At 41.3% G+C, this 20,179-nt stretch overlaps 2 protein-coding genes across 2 annotated transcripts in view; one reads left to right on the top strand and one right to left on the bottom strand.

Annotated features, from left to right (window-relative positions):
• Positions 1–1,933: 1,933 nt before the first annotated feature.
• The window catches only part of GKN1 (gastrokine-1), a 44,258-nt gene continuing 26,012 nt past the window's right edge, over positions 1,934–20,179 (top strand). The window contains exon 1 of the mRNA XM_063595071.1: positions 1,934–2,029. Coding sequence (XP_063451141.1) covers positions 2,024–2,029 — 6 coding nt within the window. The 5' untranslated portion in view covers positions 1,934–2,023. The remainder of the gene's footprint in view (positions 2,030–20,179) is intronic.
• On the bottom strand, positions 10,487–18,140 carry GKN2 (gastrokine 2). The gene is made up of 6 exons (XM_057301370.1): positions 18,097–18,140; positions 15,949–16,002; positions 15,373–15,510; positions 12,402–12,512; positions 11,559–11,715; positions 10,487–10,705 (listed from the first exon to the last, which is right to left on the bottom strand). Exons 1-6 carry the CDS (start codon positions 18,106–18,108, stop codon positions 10,623–10,625), a joined length of 555 nt encoding a protein of 184 aa, XP_057157353.1. The 5' UTR covers positions 18,109–18,140; the 3' UTR covers positions 10,487–10,622.

Below are 20,179 nucleotides of genomic sequence, written 5' to 3'. Positions count from 1 at the left end.
GAAGTCTCAATATTTTATTAATTCACCAATTTATATTTATTATGTTTGAGTTAACAAATGCTTGAATTCATTCATTGAGTCAGTTATCCAAACAGACATTTGTATAATAAAGTATTTGTCTGGGTCCATGTATTCTAATCCTGGGAGCTCTGAATGAACAAATCCTATTTAATTCTATCTCAGATGAGCAAAGGAGTTTGCATGACATGTGACATGTCATTTACTGTAAGAAACACAATTGTATGGGAAATAACAAAAATAAGAACCTCATCTACATGCCTCACCCAGCTTCCTGCAAAAGCTCCATTGGCACACTCATATCCTGGGCCCAGTTGCTCCTTCAGGCCAGCTTTAAAAAAAAAAAAAAACAAAAAAACCCACAAACATCAGTATATTTTATGTGCATACATATGAAAAGGAAGACAGAGGGACCAATGAAGACTCAGAGCAGGCAGTAGGCACACACACTGGTCATGTGTCCTTTTCAAGAGCTGCCCATTTGGGAGACAGTCTCACCCACCTCAAAGGTCCTTTTGCAGAGCCAGGGCCTGCAGCTCCTCCAGGTCTGGGGTGGCCTCAAGGTGGAAGGTACTCTCCCTGCTGTAGCTCCTCTAAGGGCTGGGCCTCTTACTTGTCTTCACTGAGGATGATGCCTACACACTCCAGAGCTTCATAAATGCAGGTTCTCATGAACCGATCCACTCAGCGGATGCCTTCCCAGGAGATCCATGCGGAGCGAGGGACCAGGACTAAAGGGCTTCATGGGCACTCCCTAGGTATTACTGCTGTGAACAAGCATAGACCATTGTGACTCACTGGCATCGAAGAGGGCATAGGGCACATGGGACGGGATGCCTAGCAGATGTCAGAAGCGGTTCAACCATGCAGGGCAGCACATTGTTGTCTGTAACTTAGAGATGCTGCTGTGTCCAGTGGAGAGAGACCCAGGACAGCAGAGGTTCATGAACAGCCAGCAGACACTCCCCACCAGCACCCCTACTGTTTGGCAGGGCTGTGATTACTCCAAACTTTCAATCCCTGGGCACTAAGGGATTGGGGATCCAATACCCTGAAAAGCAAGTTGAAGTCTGGGCTATCACCAGTGAGATCTGAACCAGTATATCCCGTGGTCAGACAGGCAGCATTGCATTTGCTGTCTCCCTTTGCTGAAGGATTGATGCCCTATGACAGGAAATGGGAGCAACAGGACACCTAGATGAAGCAGCAAACACAATGCTGGATGTTGCCAAGCACGCAGGTGTACCCCAGAACCTCCTGCACTTGGGAGCATCAGGACACCTAGATGAAGCAGCAAACACAATGCTGGATGTTGCCAAGCACACAGGTGTACCCCAGAACCTCCTGCACTTGGGAGCTTACAGGACCCAGAGAGAAAATGGTGCCAGGGAATGCCCACAAGGCCACATCTGAAGCAGCGAGACCCGCTGGGCCATCCGAGGGCTAGCTCTGGCTGAGAATTAAGGAAGTATCAACAAGCTGGCCACTGGACTCAGTTGTGGAATGGGAGTGTGAAGGTAGGTGGTGTGGTCTAGGGGCCCACATGGAAGACCTGGAGGGGTACTGGGATCCAGGAGACTGAGACAACATGGAGCTGGGGAGAGAACCAAGGAAACAACCCAGAGAGAACAGTGAAGCCAGACAGTATTCTCCTTCTGGAATCTTCTCCAACTGTAGATGAGAAGCAGTCTACCTCCCCCCGCCCCACCCCACTGAAAGCCTTGTTCCCTGTAACCCTCAAAGCCCTGGAATTGGTACCATAATAAAACCAAAAGGAGGGCTGGCCCTGCAGAAAGTATTAATAGTTCATCCCTGGATTTGAGGAGCCTGCCCAGGCAGGAAACAGGCTGGGAAATTCCCTTCATTCTGCCCAGGAGATGGCTAATTGCAGAAAAATGCTGCCAAAGGCAGAGTCTGCAAGCCTTTCTCCAGAACTGGGACACCACTGCTTCCCTTCCCACCACAGCCTGCCCCAGCCTGCACCCCGGGTGGTGCTATCTACAAGATGCAGGTAGGGAAGCCAGCAGGGAAGAAATTAGCCTTCTCCTTTTTAAAAATCATTTAAAAAGTGGCAATATCTCCTGTGGAGTGTGGTAGTACCACTTTTTAAGTGATTCATAAAAAGGGAAATGCTAATTTGTACTTGAGTCCTAGTGTGGTCAAGAAGAGACCATGTACCATGGGATGGGCCACTTTCTAAAAGTCCCTACCCCTCGGGGAATGAGGAACAGAGCTGAAGTAGGCTAGAGTAAGGATTTTACCTGTCCACTGCCAGCACAGGACCTGTCACAGGAGAAAGGGGGTTGGGGAAACCAAGATGACAATGCCTATAAGTGTGGCATGGTTAATACTGTGTAAGGAGTAAGCTCAAAGCATCAGCCTCACTGGGAGGGGTGTGGAGAGAGGGGAAGCCCTGAGGAGGTTTTGCTACAGGGCTGGGAGTATGGCTGAACCAGAACTAATCCCGTCCCACAAACCATGCACCAAAGAGCCTTCCACAGCCGAAAGGTCCTCCTCTCTCTTTCTCCCCCGTTCTCCATGGGTTTCCAATGCTGGATGCCTGCTCCTCCATCCCGCAGAAAGCTAGATTGCTCAGCTGGCTTGAACATAAATTAGACAGGGCACAGATGACCTAGAACTCTGCCTTTTCCCTATCAAACTAACTTGCCTCTAAGTCCCCATTGTGGATCCCCAGGGCCATTCCAGCCTGATTGTGCATTGGAGGATACCATCAGTTCTCAGCTGGGCCACTATGAGGAGAGAGCACTGCCAGAACCCACTAGACTCTGGGCAGGGAGGCATAACTCAGCTCAAGCCAGCTTTTGTAGCCTGACCAACTCTTCCAGCATCCTAGGTTCTTTGTGGTATTCGGTCCAGGTTTGCTCCTTCTCCCTGATGGCCCAGAGAGGGTCTCTGGCTTGAGCATCCAGTAAATTAACGGAGTCAATGTCTACTTTTTTCAGCCTTTAAGAGGGGGCTAATTATGGAAAAAATATAACCAAAGCCCCAGCTGCATCGTAGCTTCCATTTAGACACATTCCTTTTAGGGTGTGCCTGTTATCCTCCACTGGCTGCTCCTAACATGTATTCAGCATGACAACAGCAAAGAGGAGAGTTAGAGAGCAAATGCTAAAAATAGGAGCAATGCTATAAAAATTAATGAGGATAACACATCTCTAAGCAGTAGATTCCAAAGGAGTTTACCAGTCATAACACCCCTTCCTGCACCCCAACTTCCTATCCCTAATGCTGGCCACAGGATTGTGCCCCACATGAGCCAATTAGGATCACATACTTTTAAAATTAAAAGTAATTTGAAATTAGAACTAAAAGGAGTCCTTTTCTCTCTGATGATCAAGGTGGGAAGATGAGGACCAATAGCGGTTGACTATAGTGTAGTTGACAGTGGTATTGACTCTATCCTCATGGAGAAACCCAGTGTAAGATACTGAGGTTGAATGTAGAGAGGAGAGTTGAGACATGGAAAGAGAGTGTGTGGTCACCTTCAAGCATCTAGTTCCACTACTCAAGACCAGAGTATCTCTTTTCTTCCATGGTTAGTTATATGAGACAGTAAATTCCCCCTTGGCCTCAGCAAATTTGATTTGGTTTGCATCACTTGCAAACACCAAAGCCCCAGCTCAGACACTCTACCATTCATTTGGCACTTTATTGTGCATTCATTACTGTTGTTATCAAATGTTTTCATACTAATGCTTATTTCCCCAACAAGAAAATAACTTTGGCAGCTATGGTAGCTTTGCCTTGGGCCTCTTCCCCCAGCATACCTGTTCCAGTGCTGAGTACATTGATGACTGTTAAGAAGTAGATGTACAGTTTTAGAAATAAAAGTAGTAAATGGCACATAGAAATTATTTTTTAAATGTTATTAAACTCCTTTTACGAAACAATCAGAGAAACCCCAAAACTTTCCTGGCTAGTTTTCAACTGTATTTGAGTTTCCAAAGTGACAATTGATAAGGAGAATTGGAAAAACCTATTTGTTGTTGCATTTAAAAAAAAATCAGTGTTTATTTTATGTGCAGGGAGTATACATGCGGGTTTCTTACATGGGAATACTGTGTGATGTTGATGTTAAGTATACACATCCCATCACCCAGGTACTGAGCATAGTACCAGATAGGTAATTTTACAACCTGAACCTTCCTCTCTCCCTCCTTCCTCTAATAGTCTGCAGTGTCTATTGTTCCCATGTTTATGTCCACGTGTACTCAATGTTTAGCTCCCCCTTATAAGTGAGAACACGTAGTATCTGGTTTTCTCTTCCTGCATTAATTTGCTTAGGATTATGGCCTCCAACTTCATCCATGCTGCTGCAAAGGACATGATTTCATTCCTTTTCATGGCTGTGTAGTATTCCGTGGTATATATGTACCACATTTTCTTTATCCAATCTACCATTGATGGGCAGCTGGGTTGATTTTTATCTTTATTATTGTATATAATGCAGCAATGAACATATGAGTGCATGTGTCTTTTTGGTAGAATGATTTATTTTGCATTGAGTATATACTCAGTAATGAAATTGCTGGGTCAAATGGTATCTGTGTTTTAAGTTCTTTGAGAAATCTCCAGACTGATTTCCAGGGGCTGAACTAATTTACATTCCCACCAACAGTGTATAAGTGTTCCTCTTTCTCCACAGCCTCACCAACACCTGTGGATTTTTTTACTTTTTGATAATAGCCATTCTGACTGGTGTGAGATGGTATCTCTTAGTGGTTTTATTGGTATTTCTCTGATTATTAGTGATGCTAATTTTTCATATGTTTGTTGGCCACTTTTAAGAAGTATCAGTTAATCTCCTTTGCCTATTTTTAATGGTGTTATTTGTTTGTCACTTGTTGATTTGTTTAAGGTCTCTATAGGTTCTGGACAGATATTTTGCCTTCGTCAGATCCATAGTTTGAGAATATCTTCTCTTATTCTGTAGGTTGTCTGTTTACTGTGTTAATAGTTTCATTTGCTGCACAGGAACTCTTTAATTAGATCCAACTTCTTTACCAAGGCTAATGTTGCCAAGGTTAATGTTGTATTTCCTAGGTTATCTTCTAGGATTTTTACAGTTTGAGGTCTTTGATCCATTTTGAGTTAATTTTTGTATATGGTGAGAGGTAGGTTCCAGCTTCAATCTTCTGCATATGCCTAGCCAGTTATCCCAGCACCATTTATTGAATAGGGAATCCTTACCCCATTGCTTGTTTTTGTCAGCCTTGTTGGAGATCAGATGGTTGTAGGTGTGTGGCTTAATTTCTGGGTTCTGTAACCTGTTCCATTGGTCTATGTGTCTGTTTTTGTACCAGTACCATGCTGTTTTGGTTACTGTAGCTTTGTAGTGTAGTTTGAAGTCTGGTAGTGTGATGTCTTCAGCTTTGTTTTTTGTTTGTTCATTTGTTTTGTTTTGTTTGCTTAGGATTGCTTTGGCTGTTTGGGCTCTTTTTTGTTCCATATGAATTTTAGAATAGTTTTTTTCTAATTCTGTGAAGAATTACATTGGCAGTTTTATAAGAATAGCATTGAATCTGTATATTGCTTTGGGCAGTATGGCCATTTTAACAATATTAATTTTTCCAATCCATGGTCATGGATTTTTTTCCATTTGTTTGTGTCACCTATGATTTCTTTAAGCTTTGTAAAGATCTTTCACCTCATTAGTGAAAGCTGTATTCCTAGATATATCATTTTCTTTGTGGCTATTTAAGTGAGTTTGTGTTCTTGATTTTACTCTCAGCCTGGACACTGTTGGTATATAGAAATGCTACCACTTTTTGTATATGGATTTTGTATCCTGAAACTTTACTAAAATGATTCATCAGTTTTAGGAGTCTTTTGACAGAGTCTTTAGGGTTTTCTTGGTATACAAATATATCATCAGCAAAGAGAGATAGTTTGACTTCTTTTCCTATTTGGATGCTTTTTATTTCTTTCTCTTGCCTAATTTCTCTGACTAGTATTTACAGTACTACCTTGAATAGGAGTGGTGAGAGTAGGTATCCTTGCCTTCTTCCTGTTCTTAAGAGGAATGGCTAAAGCTTTTGCCCATTCAGTATGATGTTGGATGTGGATTTGTCATAGATGGTTCTTATTATTTTGAGGTATGTTCCTTTGATAGATGTTGAATTTTTATTGATAGCTTTTTCTGCCTCTATTGAGATGACTATGTAGGTTTTGCTTTCAATTCTGTTTATGTGGCGAATCATATTTATTGATTTGCCTATGTTGAAGCAGGCTTGCATTCCTGGAATGATGCCTACTTGATCATGATATATTAACTTTTTGATGTGTTGCTGGATTTGGTTTGTTAATATTTTGTTGAGAATTTTCACATCTATTCAATCTTGGGAGACTTTTTGCTTTCAGGAATTTATCCATTTCCTCTAGATTTTCTAATTTGTGTACGTTCATAGCAGTCTCTGAGGACAAGTATTTCTGTGGATCAATTGTAACATCACCTTTGTCATTTCTGATTGTGTTTATTTGGATCTTCTCTTTCTTTTTTGTTCATCTAGCTAGGTGGGTCTATCAATTTTATTTATTCTTTCAAAGAAACAACTACTGGTTTCATTTGATCTTTTGTATGGATTTTGCATCTCAATTTCATTCCGTTCTTCTCTAACTTTAGTGACTTCTTTTATTCTGCTAGCTTTGGGGTTGGTTTGTTCTTTTCTGTCTAGTTCTTTTAGGTGCAAAGTTAGACTGCTAATTTGAGATCTTCCTAACTTCTTGATTAAGGCATTTAGTGCTATAAACTTTCCCCTTAACACTGCTTTAGCTGTACCCCAGAGATTTTGGTAAGGTATGTCTCTATTTTTAGTAATTTCAAATAATTTTTTATTTCTTCCTGAATTTTGATGTTCATGCAAGAGTTATTCAGGAGTAAGTTGTTTAATTTTCATGTATTTATGTAGTTTTGGGAGATCTTCTTGATATTGATTTCTTTTTAATTACATTGTGGTCTGATATTAAGGTTTGTATGATTTCAATTTTTTTTAATTTATTGATACTTGCTTTCTTACCTAGCATGTGATTGATCTTGGAATGTGTTCCATGTGTAGATAAGAAGAATGTATATTCTGTCTTTGTTGGGTGAAGTTTTCTGTGGATATCTATTAGGTCCAATTGGTCAAGTAACAAGTTTAAGTCCAGAGTTCTTTTGTTAGTTTTCTGTCTCAATGATCTGTAAGTAGGATGTGAAAATCCCCACTATTATTGTGTGGCTGTCTAAGTCTTCTTGTAGATCAAGAAGTACTTGTTTTATAAATCTGGGTGCTCCAATGTTGGGTGTGTATATATTTAGAATAGTTAAAACTTCTTGTTGGATTGTACCCTTTGTCATTATGTAATACCCTTCCTTTTTTCCAATAAGCCTTCTGTGGTCCAGGCAATACCCTTCTTTGTCTTTCTTAATTATTAAGGGTTTAAAGTCTGTTTTGTTTGATATAAAACTAGTGACTCCTGCTCTTTTTTGTTTTCTGATATTGCGTGATAAATCTTTCTCCAACTCTTTACTTTGAGTCTGTGGGTGTCATTACACGTAACATAGAGCTCTTGAAAATAGTGGATGATTGGGTCTTGTATTTTTATCAAGCTTGACACTCTATGTCTTTTACGTGGGGCATTTAGCCCCTTTACACTCGGGGTTAGTATTGATGTGTGAGATGTTGATCCTGTCATTGTGTTGTTATGTAGACTTACTGTGAAATTGCCTATAGTGTCTGTGGGCTGTGTGCTTAAGTGAGTGTTTGTGGTAGCAGGTGTTATTCTTTTGAGTCCATATTCAGCACTCCCTTAGGACCTCTTATTAGGCTGGTCTAGTTGAATTCCTTCAGCATTTGCTTGTCTGAGAAGGTTTTTATTTCTCCTTCACTTAGGAAGCTTAGTTTGGCAGTGTATGAGACTCTTGGTTGGAATTTTTTTTCTTTAAGGATGACAAAAATAGACCCCTCTCCCTGCATCTCTTCTGGCTTGTCAGGTTTCTGCTGAGAGGTCCACTGCCAGCCTAATGAGAGTCCTTCTGCATGTGACTCGACCCTTCTCCGTAGCTGTCTTTAAGATTTTTTTCTTTTGCATTGACCATGGTGAATCTGATGACTATGTGCCTTGGGGATGGTCATCTTGTATATTATCTGGCCAAGGTCTTCTGTATTTCTTGAATTTACATGTCAACCTCTCTAGAGAGATTAGGGAAATTTTTGTGGGCTATGTCCCCAAATATATTTTCCAAGTTGCTTATTCTCTCTCCTTCTCTCTCAGGGATGGCAATGAGTCATAGATTTGGTCTCTTTACATAATCTCATATTTCTGGGAGATTGTGTTCATTTCTTAAAACTCTTTTTTCTTTATTTTTGTCTAAGTTGATTCAAAGAACCAGGGGTCAAGCTCTGGGATTCTTTCCTCAGCTTGGTCTATTCTGCTATTAATACTTCTGATTGTATTATGAAATTCTTTTTTGAACTCAATAAGCTCAGTTTGGGTCTTTTGTAAAATTGCTATTTTATCTTTCAGCACTTAAACCATTTCACTGGATTGCTTGGTTTCCTTGGATTGCATTTCAACTTTCTCCTGGATATCTATAAGCTTCATTGACATTCAGATTCTGAATTCCATGCTCGTCATTTCAGATTGGTTAAGAACAATTGCTGTGGAGCTAGTGGGCTCATTTGGAGGTAAGGGGACGCTCTGGTTTTTTAAATTGCTACAGTTCTTGCACTGATTCTTTCTCATCTGGGAGGGTTGGTGTTCCTTTAACTCTGGTGTAAACTGAATATAGTCAGTTGGCTTCATTTCTGGAAGTTTTCAGAGGGCTAAAGCTCTAAACAGTCTGTTGAATTCTAGTCCTCGGCCTGGCAGGCAGGAAAATTAGCAGTTTTTCGTGTTGTAGTTTGGGATGAAATCCAGTAGATGGCGCGTGAGAGCAATGGGAGATAGCTAGACTAATATTCTGCCACCTGGCTCCTTTGTGTATCCGGGCCTTTGAAGCCGTGCTCTGTGGTGCAAGGGGGAGAGGGGTGACCCCTCACCAGGTCTCCTCCTCGGTCTTGGGGGGAGGGACCCCTGATCACTGGCACTGTGGCCGTGACTTTCTGTTGTTGTTAGGTGTTCCAGGTCGTTGGGCTCCTTCAGGCAGAGGTCCAGCAGGGAGACAGGCCCCACACTTACTGGACCAGCTCTGTGGAGGGAGGCACGCCTAGGTTCCACACCAGCCCAGGAACCTGTGCGACTCACCCCTCTCTGAGAGTTTTCTGAGAGTATGGGCTCCTCTTCTGCTGAAGCACTGGGCCCAGTTCCGCACTCCGGAGCCACAGCCCTGGGACGTCCGGATCTGCTCACAGCTCCCTCCCCTGGACCCTTGGGGTTGGGATCTGTGTGCACTGGGGGATTCAAACAGCTCCCACGCTGCCGGAATGCACTCAAGTGGAGCAAAGCTGAGCAGCTGAGGCTGCACTGTGTACACACTCCTGTGGGGTGGCCAGGCAGGAATCCTGGGAGGGACTGGCAGGCAGGTGGGCCTGCGGGACAGATGTGCCCTAATCCCACGGGTAAGCCCTTCTTCTCCCATTCTGGTGGTTATATGGGGCCAGAGCCTCTCAGAGGGAGACAGAGAGCCCTGGGGGATGAGTGCTCCCGCGGAGCTGTCTCACAGACAAAGCTTCCAGCTCCGTGCCTGCTGAAGCCCTTTCTCCATCTAGTCTCTAGTGAGAGTCTCATGTCAGCTCAAACGCGGAGGCCGGGGGTCCTCTGCAGCTAGGATCCCAGAGGTCTACGGCAAGAGAATAAATTGTTGTTAAAGTAATTCCTCTTTGCTCTGAATTTGCATTCAGCCGAACGTTCACGTGTGACCCAGCTTCACGATCTGAGATTTGTACGCAATGTGCAATTTATTTGAAATATTAAAGTTGCTTTTCTGCTATGTATTGACTTGGCATTTCTAGTCTTTCACTCCTGTTATGATCTTCAGTATGGTGCATCTTTTCCTGGATGTTAGGTGCTCCTTCCTCTCTCCCTTTCTCCCTTCTCACTCCAGGGCAACACATATTATTATAATGTTTATTCAGGTTGAGTCTACTGCTTTGGTGAGTTAAAGGACATTTTAACTCATATGAATGGCCCTAAAAGCCTTCACCTGAGCATTCAACTTGTTTGATAAGCATACGCTATGTCCCTCCCCTGGCCAGGTCAAGGCCACCACCATGTGAGCCTCTTCTCTACCCAGGTTGCTCCCATATATTTGGATGGTTAGATGAGAAGCTGGTCCAGAGGGCAGACGAAGAAATGGAAATTCGACCCCAGCTGACTAGTCCACATGTGACCCAGTGGTATTATCTGGGAATTTTCACACATTATGCACCTTATTTAAAATTCTGGCAATTTTTTTTCTTCTATATAGTGACAAAGACATTGCTTGGATTCCCTTTGCTGCTTACAAAAAACAACAAACACCAAAAAATCTATAAATACAGCATTTATATTTTCTGACTGAATCTCAAAATTAGTTGGGGCATTGGGAAAGAATTTAATTTGACTTTTCAGTGTAAACCAAGGATGTATTTCTTTGAAAAGATAAAACAAGAGGGCTAATCATCCTAAACATGAATGTCTGCACAGATTGAAATTCCCAAGATGCCCAGGAGCCCAGCCTTTGCACAGCCTCCAGCACCGACATTATCTGGAAAAAGGAAAATTTTTCAGAGAAAGAGCATTAAAAAATATATTATTGGAATTATTAGAATAATAATACATTAGCTTAAATAAAACTGACAACTTTTGGAAGTGCTGGTTGGCTCAATCCCAGTGATATTATGCCATTCTGTGTCAATGGCATACCTATGTGCCTTTATTTACTTTATGAATGAGTACTTAAAATGTTTTTCTGGGCAGTAGATATATACTAAACATAAACTCTTCTTTATCTACCTTCCAGTACTCTGAGAAATTTCCTTTGTTGTGTTCATCATCAGTTGGCCCGACCTCTTTCACTCTGGTTGCTCTGCCACGTTTAGAAACTTTGTATAAAAATGACAGTAATATCTGCAGTGGCATATGTTACCCAGATGAATCAGGGTTTTTACTCCCTGTCTGTAAGTCCACTTGGCCTCCTCTTTCCTATACCAATTCTATTCTAGATCCTGAGAGCATTTCTTAGTGACTTCCTTCTTATTATCTTCAAAAGATGCTATTCTAAGGGCCCAGATGACTTTTTGCTACTTGAAATTCTTACATATGAAAGTATACAAGAATCGAGTAGTTTTTCATTGGCACCCAGAAATCCTTTACTCCATCCTCTCTTTTCACTTGTCAGCTTCTTCACTAGACTATGTGTTCCCTGGAGATGTTTAATTCATTTCTGTATTCCTAAAATTTAGCACAATTTACACACATGGCATGTAATTAATTCCCAAAGCAAACTGAACTGAGTACTGTTCCCATTTATTTGCATTTCACTTGGCACCCAACAGAGCACCTGGCACATAGTAGCTTTCAGAAAATATTTGGTGAGTGAATGACTTATTGGTACTCACGTGTGTTTTCAACCACTTCCCCCTTATACAAGGGGATATGTTTGCAGAGTTTCTCAATGGGTGACCCAAGCAGGAACCAATCCACGTCTTTGATCAGAGACTCCAGAGGGTTGTACTTGACCCAGGTGTATTTGTTGGAGAACATGTTGTCCAGAGCCTAGATCGGTATAACAGAAAAGAACAACATAAAATAAATTGACAAAAATTGGTGTACCTTATTCTAAATTGTGACAATTTTTCTCTTTCAGATTATTAAACAGAAAGAACTTAGGGATCTCAAGACATCATCTCTTTTTGAACACTGTATCTGTGAAGTAGCCTCATTAGTTATTACCAGTGTTATTTTACCTCTGGTGGCAATGAAGCCCAAAGAAAGTAAGTCCCATGTCAAAGGTAGCACCTATAAGAAGTTGTGGAGGGAGACTTAAACCTTGGGTCTCTAGCCGCAGTGCACTGTTTGTATATGTTCACTCAACTGTATTATTTCTTTGCATCTTTGGGTCATTGAATATTAGAACTTCTCTTATTACTGTTCCAGTCACCATTTCTCATAGCCCTGCTCTGAGAAGAGAAGCTGATCAGTCCTTGCTATAATGTCACTGGAATTTATTATAAATTCTTGTATTTAGGACTATATTGTGGAAATCAAGCTAAGATTTGCTCCTGCTCTTAAAAAATAATAAAATAAAAGTAAAAACACTTTAATAACTTTAATAAGTTGAGTATCATATTTATGGTAAGGCATGATAGTATGATCTTCTCCCTCACACTCTTCATTTCTCCATAAATACCAGTATTGCCTGGCTTAAGAACAGAGAATACTCAAGAGTGCCCCAGAATTACCTGTTTCTCATAGATGTACCGTTGGAGATTGTTCAGAGGAGGGATGTTCTGATGGTCCATCTTCAGGATAAAGCAGGCTCTTCGGGAGAGCACCCTGGATGCAATGTAGCCCTGAGGCAGCAAGAGTACAGTTACTGTTCCTCCCTAGTTCCCTGAATCTGAACTTGGTGAAGATGATGCCTGAACCTCGGAAGAAAGACTTGAACATGCACAGTGAATATATGGTGGGATTGCTCTCCAATCTGCAATCAACTTTATCCACTTGACTTATTTTACATAACATTTTCATTTTTTCACTTGTCATTTCTACCCCTTGGAAACTGTGCAAACCCATGACTATATTCTGCTTTTCATGTCATGGAACCAGGGTCTGCAGTTTGAGGTTTGAAAGATTGAGAAGAAGCACTTCTCTGTCTCTTTCCATTATTTCATTATTATTATTACCATTATTATTTTTTTTTGAGACAGACTCTCACTCTGTTGCCCAGGCTGGAGTGCAGTGGTGCAATCTCAGCTCACTGAAGCCTCCACCTCCCTGGTTCAAGCAACTCTCTTGCCTCAGCTTCCAGAGTAGCTGGGACTACAGGTGTGCACCACCACAAACAGCTAATTTTTTATGTTTAGTAGAGATGGAGTTTCACCATATTAGCCAGGCTGGTCTCAAACTCCTGATCTCAAGTGATCCACCCACCTTGAGCTCCCAAAGTGCTGAGATTAGAGGTGTAAGCTACTGCATCTGGCTTCTTTCCATTAATTTTATTCTGCTTCCTCCCCAGTTTGGGGTAAATAGAATACTTTTTAGAACTGTGCTGTCCTGGCCAGGTGCAGTGGCTCACGCCTGTAATCCCAGCACTTTGGGAGGCCGAGGCAGGCAGATCACAAGGTCAGGAGATCGACACCATCCTGGCTAACATGGTGAAACCCCGTCTCTACTAAAAATACAAAAAATTTAGCCGGGCGTGGTGGTGGGCACCTGTAGTCCCAGCTACTCGGGAGGCTGAGGCAGGAGAATGGCATGAACCCGGGAGGTGGAGCTTGCAGTGAGCCAAGATCGCACCACTGGACTCCAGCCTGGGTGACAGAGCGAGACTCCGTCAAAAAAAAAAAAAAAAAACTGTGCTGTCCAATATGATAGTTATTAGCTATATGCCGCTATCTAAATTTAAATTCAAATTCGGTAAAATTTAAAATGCACTTCTGTTACAAATTTTGAGTACTCAATAACCACAGGGGGCTGGGGGCTTCCCTATTGGAAATTCAAATCTAGAACACTTCCACCGCTGCAGAAAGTTCTGTTAGACAGTGCTGCTTTAGGAGCTCTCATAAGCATACCCTTACCCACACTCATGCACGCTCATACACGTCTCATCTATCCTCCCCTCATTTGCCATCTTTTCTTCCTCTCCAGTTTTCCCCATCCCTTCTCCATCTCAAACCCAAGCTGGCTGGAGAGGGATGGGTTGCAATAAGGTGGGATTGAAAGAGCAATGGAGGGTGAAGACCCTGGGGCCAGATGGGACCTAAGGCCACTGAGTCTTCACCTGGAGTGAAAATTGTCTCTACAGAGTTCCAAATAATGATATACCCTAGAAAGCTGTATCTAATAGAAATCTTTCTGGTTCCTATTTTTCAATTCTCACAAATTGTCAGTTCCTAAAATTCAAAAAATAGACAGAGGCTGAGCCTGGTGATAATGGAAGAAGCTTAAAGCAAATCCTCACTTCTCCATTTTTTTTTAAAGACAGTTTTGGGATTTCCATGACAGTTGCTTAAAAACAATTTCAGTGCCACTTCCTTTGAAACCACATTTTCTAATGACTCTATACTTTCAAATGTGTGATTGAACTGCCAACACCAATGGGAAAGAGGAACGTGAAGACATTTCTAGAAGAAAAGGGACAGAAAAGCATGTTCAAAAGTCTAGTGAGATGAGCAGGAACCTACTTACATCCATAGTGCATAGCTTGGAACCTAGGTAGAAGCAGGTTCATAATTCGTTGGTGGAAGAAATGGAAAACAAATGAATAAATAACTGATGAAGGATACGTTTTCTGAGCAGGTTTCTGTGACTTATTGTTAATGCCAGTATCTAACACTTGAAAATAGTTTAGTGCTTTTAGTTAGCAGACTTTCTTTCTTACAGAAAAAGTATGATTTTTTGCCTACCCTATGTACATAATTAAATGTGTATAGTTGCTCTGGATTTCTGCTATGTTGTGATTGCTTTGTGATTGTTCTTTTTATTATTTTATATTTTTTAATTTTTTATTTATTTATTTTTTTGAGACAGGATCTCGTTCTGTCACCCAGGCTGGAGTGCAGTGGTGCAGTCTCAGCTCACTGCAGCCTTGACTTCCTGGGCTCCAGCAATCCTCCTACCTCAGCCTCCCAAGTAGGTGGGGCCACAGGCCCGCACCACCACACCCAGCTAATTTTTGTATTTTTGGTAGAGATCGGATTTTGCCATGTTGCCCAGGCCAGTCTCCAACTCCTGGGCTCAAGAGATCCTCCCGCCTCAGACTCCCAAAGTGCTGGGATTACAGGCATGAGCCACTGTGCCTGACCAATTGTTCTTTTTCTGCATGATGTTCTGTGTTAGAAGCCCTATTCATTCATTTATTCACTCAACAAATGAGTTTGAGTGTCTGCGTGCCAGGCTTTGCTTTGGACTTTGGTTACTCTTCTTTGCACTTTCTGAGCCTGTAGTAGGATAATAGCATCACTCTTCCAATTTCTACCTGAAAAGGTCAAGCAAATGCATATGTTTCCTGTCATATGTTTTTCTTCAAAATGGTTTTGTTTTTTTAACCAATTGCTTGATTATTTAAAGAGAAAAGTGAAAGTGAGGAATTCTTAAAGAATTGCAAGGTTAAGTCTAAGAATTCAAGTATATATGCCCCATATATATATAGATCCCTCTGCTCTTTAGCAAACTAGTCCTGATTAATATGAAAATTCATTTGCTGCTTACATGTTTATAGTCAAAAATTGTGGTAGAAGAGCATGATCCTGCATGGATGTTAACGATGGCGGTACTTTTTTCATTATCAATTGTCACTGTCTCCTGAACATTGCCACCATTGTTGCTTGGGCTGATGATGTTAAAAACCTAGATTGAAAAGAAAGACAAAATGTTTTTCCATAAATCTTATATATTTGAAAGGCAACTCTTCCAACAAAATAAAGCAGCTGCCTGCTATGAACAAGGGATTAAAAACTAAAACTGTCCACTGGGGTCCCAGTCCAAAACCTTATGATGCCATAAGAAGGCAAAGCTTTTCCTTAGAGTTTACTATATTATATATGGGAGAAGCAGTGATATCACAAGAGAAATGAGACTGACCACATTTTAAAGCAATGGCTTACATTTGCAAAGGTATTGTGGTTGGAGAGGAATAGCCAAGCTCATTATTTCCATTATTGGTTATTTCTGAGATTCCATCCCAAATAAGGCATATGGCCTCTCTACTGTCTTCAGGCTCTCTTGTACTTTCCCTTTCCTCTCCCAACATCTCTAAGAGATAAAGTCCATAAGGAACCAACTCACCTCGTATCCATGAGATTGTATCCCAAAGATGGTCAGCACCACCAGCAATGCCACCTGAAAAACAGACCCACCACATCCATTCTTTATAGGGTAGTCATTGAGTGTGGGACAGGAGGAAACACTGGACAGGAAAGGCACAGATATCTCAGAAAATGTACACCTAGAGACACTGAGTGGCCACAGATGGTCAGCACTCCCTTTCCATGCACACGTTGATTGGCTCACACATTGGCTCATTTAACAGGCATTTGTTGAGTTCATTCTATTTGCCAGACACAGGGTTCTACAATTGCCACCTAATTCCCAACTCTTTCTAGCATTATAACCATGTAGATAGTAGGAGAAACCCGGGGCAGATGAGCAGTGAAGGATTCATTTCACTATGGAAATACTCTGGTATGATTCACACTAGCTTTGGATAACAGTGGTCAAATTGTGTCCTCTAAAAAAATAATTAATTAATTAATTAATTTTAAAAAACTTTAATCCCTTAAGACTGAGAGGGTAATACAGATTTAAAATGAATCATGGGTGATAAAGACCTGACAGGTTCCTAAGGGAAACTATGAAAATAGAATGCTTGGGAGCACAATTAACTTTTGAGGCTGACATCAAGTAAAACCCCCATATTCTCCTATGCCTTAGTGATACTATCATACAAGTGCTGGGCCCACAGGTCGTGAGCTGACATTGAAGCAGTTCTGATATTTTGCTGTAGTTCTGTAAGAGTCTGTTCCAACATGCTAACCCAGGTTTTGTACCCTCTCTTCTGAACATCAGTGAACTGTACTATCACTGAAAACTACATCAGTACATAGTTGACTGCACTGTCATTTGAAAACTGCTGATGAAAGGAGTCTTGGGGAAGGGGGATATTTTTAAGAACTGTCAGTGGGACTTTCCTACTTCCCTTTCCATCCCACCCTTAATATTTCTCTTCTGGGGACTGGGAGTAGAGCATCTAACAAAGACCTGTGTGCTGATATTCAACCTTCCATAGGGATACATCTTCTCTTACCACAGACCAGCTCCAGCAACATATGATACTCCCGTATATTCTATTTAATGAGTCTAAAATAGTGGTTTGAACAAGTAGTCGAAGGACTAAACCACTTTAATGGTATGATTAGAGAGAGCTTGGGGAGTGTCCTCTGCCCCAAAATGATCTCCCTTCCAACACTGTGGTTAATACACCATGGTTATATAATAATTTTGTGCTTCAGGGTTAGGTCTCAATTTGGAAAATCAAGACAGCCCTGAGAGAGGGAGCTCTTTAAGCTGACAGTCTTTAACACTTTAGAAAGAGGTACTTAACATTTTGCTTTCTCCCTTAGCAGCTGAATGAGAATAAAGGACAGAGACTAGGGGAGCGAATTCCATTCTAGGTCAGAACATAGCCCACTGTCCATGGGGCACTGCAATGTGGAACTACGGAGGCTGGGATCAGATGGAGGGGTGGAGTGGCCATAGAAGGAACGTTTTGTCCTAAGGGAGAATTTAGTCATAATGAGAGGCCATTGAAGACACTCTGGCTGCTTAAATTTGCCATGATTGCACCTGCAAGTGGGGATTCAGATGGATAAATTACATTCTAAATCCCACATTTACGGGCTTGGGAAAATCACATTCCTCTGCCTCTCAGTCTCCTTATCTGTAAAATGGGGAGAATACTACTCAACTCATAGGGTTGTTGCAATGAATAGATGAAATTATTCATGTGATATGCTTAGTCTAAGGCTTAGTATGCATTTGAGAAATAAGAGGTACTATTGTTACTATTACTGATATTATTTTTAAATTACAACTTCTCTCTTAGATAGCAAATGTAGTTGTTTTAAATAGCCCAAATTCCCTATGAAGCTCATAATAAAGGATTATTATTAAACACCCTCAAAATCAAAATTATCTAGAGATTTCTTTGTATTTTTGTATTTTCTTTTAAGTAAATATCTCAAAACAGGAAAAGGACAAAAAAAGTCAGACTTATTCAACACTATTTCTGCCAAAGATGTCATTAATTCAATCACAGAAGCTTAGAAGCATGCACAGTATCTGTCTAAGACTCCCAAAATCCATGGCATATTAGATATGAGCATTGTCTGCAAGCAGTCACCACAAGAGTATCAAGAAGCAGAAACAAATACTCACAAATATTTTCATTTTGCCTGGGAGAGGAAGGTGCTGCAGTAAGTAAAGCTGCCCTGTGCAGCTTCTATCCTTTATATGGGCTTGAAGATGTGGATATCTCTTTTTCAAATGATCACTTTGGAAAAGACCATGTCTATATCTCTGACACACCCTAGCAAACTCCTTTATCAGAATTGAGATCCAACCACATACCTGATATCAATGAAGTTCATTAGTCAGTAATGAAAATTCACCACTTGGTCACTCTGTAAATATTCCCTGCTATTTGTACTATGCTGCACTTGACATTTTAATTTCCACCCTTTAAAAATATTGCATGATGCTTGTTCTATGCATACATTTTATAGCTCTACAAGGACAAACTTCTAACATCTCCTCCTAAAGAAAGAGTGCTTCCTTAAGGCCTGAGTTGGGCCCCAACTCAATGTCTTTTCACCACTGTTCTGCTGGCTGAATTCTTCCACAGAGGGAACGGATATGAGACTGGGTGCCAAGACAGTGGCTGGGGAGGCCTGCTTGGAGAACAAACAGCCTAGGACTTTCTTCATTCTTCCCTTTAGATTTGGTGTCAATTTCCAGAAATTAATGAGGAACAAGACTCAGAAAGCATTCTCCCCAATTACCAGGGTTAACCAAATTTTTACATTAAGCTTCGTCCAAAACTGCACAAAACTGTAAGTTAGAGACCTCTAGTTATCTTGCAGAGTGTTAAGAAATTCTCAGATTGAAAAAAAAAAGAGAGAAAGAGAATAAAGTTTAATTTGTGTAATTTTTTTAACATGACAATTAGAAATGGCTAGTTAGTGTCAGGGTATAATCATGAACTCAGGAAGGGAAATTTAAAAACAAAACAAACAACAACAACAACAAAAACAATAAACTTCGGCTGGGCGCAGTGGCTCATGCCTGTAACCCTGGCAATTTGGGAGGCCAAGGCGGGCAGATCACCTGAGGTCAGAAGTTTGAGACCAGCCTGGACAACATGGTGAAACCCCGTCTCTACTATGGTGAAACCCCGTCTCTACTAAAAATACAAAAAAAATTAGCCAGGCGTGATGGTGCTCGCCTGTAGTCCCAGCTACTCAGGAGGCTGAGGCAGGAGAATTGCTTGAACCCAGGAGGCAGCGGTTGCAGTGAGCCGAGATCATGCCACTGCACTCCAGCCTGGGTGATAGAGCAAGATTCCATCCCAAAACAAAAACAAAAAACCCAGTAAATTGCAAAATTGTAAAATACTGAGAATCACCACAGTAAACAAAGAGATAACATAAATAATGGCCTTGTTTTACAGCTGAAACAACTTTCTAACTAGCAGCTTTAAACAAAAATGGGGTCCTCAAAAAGTAGACATCTGGGCAAGTTAAGGGTTACCTAGTTCACTGGAATCTCCCTACCCTGGCTGTTCAGTGGGGGTGGATGTAAAACACACAGCTTTATTAAATCTTTCTGAGACAGTAGCTGCAGAAAGGATTACAGTTTTGTAAGGCACCTGCAAATTTTCTCTCATATCTGGCTTCAGAGACTCAAAAAAGCAAACCAGCAATGCCCGTAGACATTAGGGCTAATGAAAGTATCACATGCTATCCTCTACCATGTCCCCCTCCTGTCCTCAGGAGTTCTGGGTCTATAGTCTAATAATGATTGTTGCTAGTGTTTGTAGAGCACTCAATATGTTTCAACACTTTCCAAACACTTCGGATATATTGATTCATCTGATTCTCATATCAACTCTAGAAGTTACCTTCTATCCTGTTCCATTTTACAGATAGGAAAACCAAGGTGCAGGGAAGTTAAGTAACTCTCTGAGATCACACAGCTTCGAAAGGCAGTGTTTCGGATCTGAGCCCAATTTAACTCCAGAGTCCACACTCTTAATTCTGAAAATGATACAGCCTCTCCTTGCCTTGCTGAGACAGGAGCATTAGCAAGGAGGCTTCTGCTTCCAGAATGCTCCCTAACTGAAAGATAGACTTGGAAATTGTCAGGCCTACCCACAACTTAGGAGTGAAAACTAAAATGAGAAGTGGTGCTTGTAAACGTTGTTATGAATGAAATTCCTGTCTTCACTCCCAGCTCCCCGCCG

The sequence above is a fragment of the Pan paniscus genome, chromosome 12 (genome assembly GCF_029289425.2).
Source record: "Pan paniscus chromosome 12, NHGRI_mPanPan1-v2.0_pri, whole genome shotgun sequence".
Lineage (NCBI taxonomy): Eukaryota > Metazoa > Chordata > Mammalia > Primates > Hominidae > Pan > Pan paniscus.
Note: the sequence above shows the minus strand (reverse complement) of the source record. Positions and strands in the feature narration are given on the sequence as shown.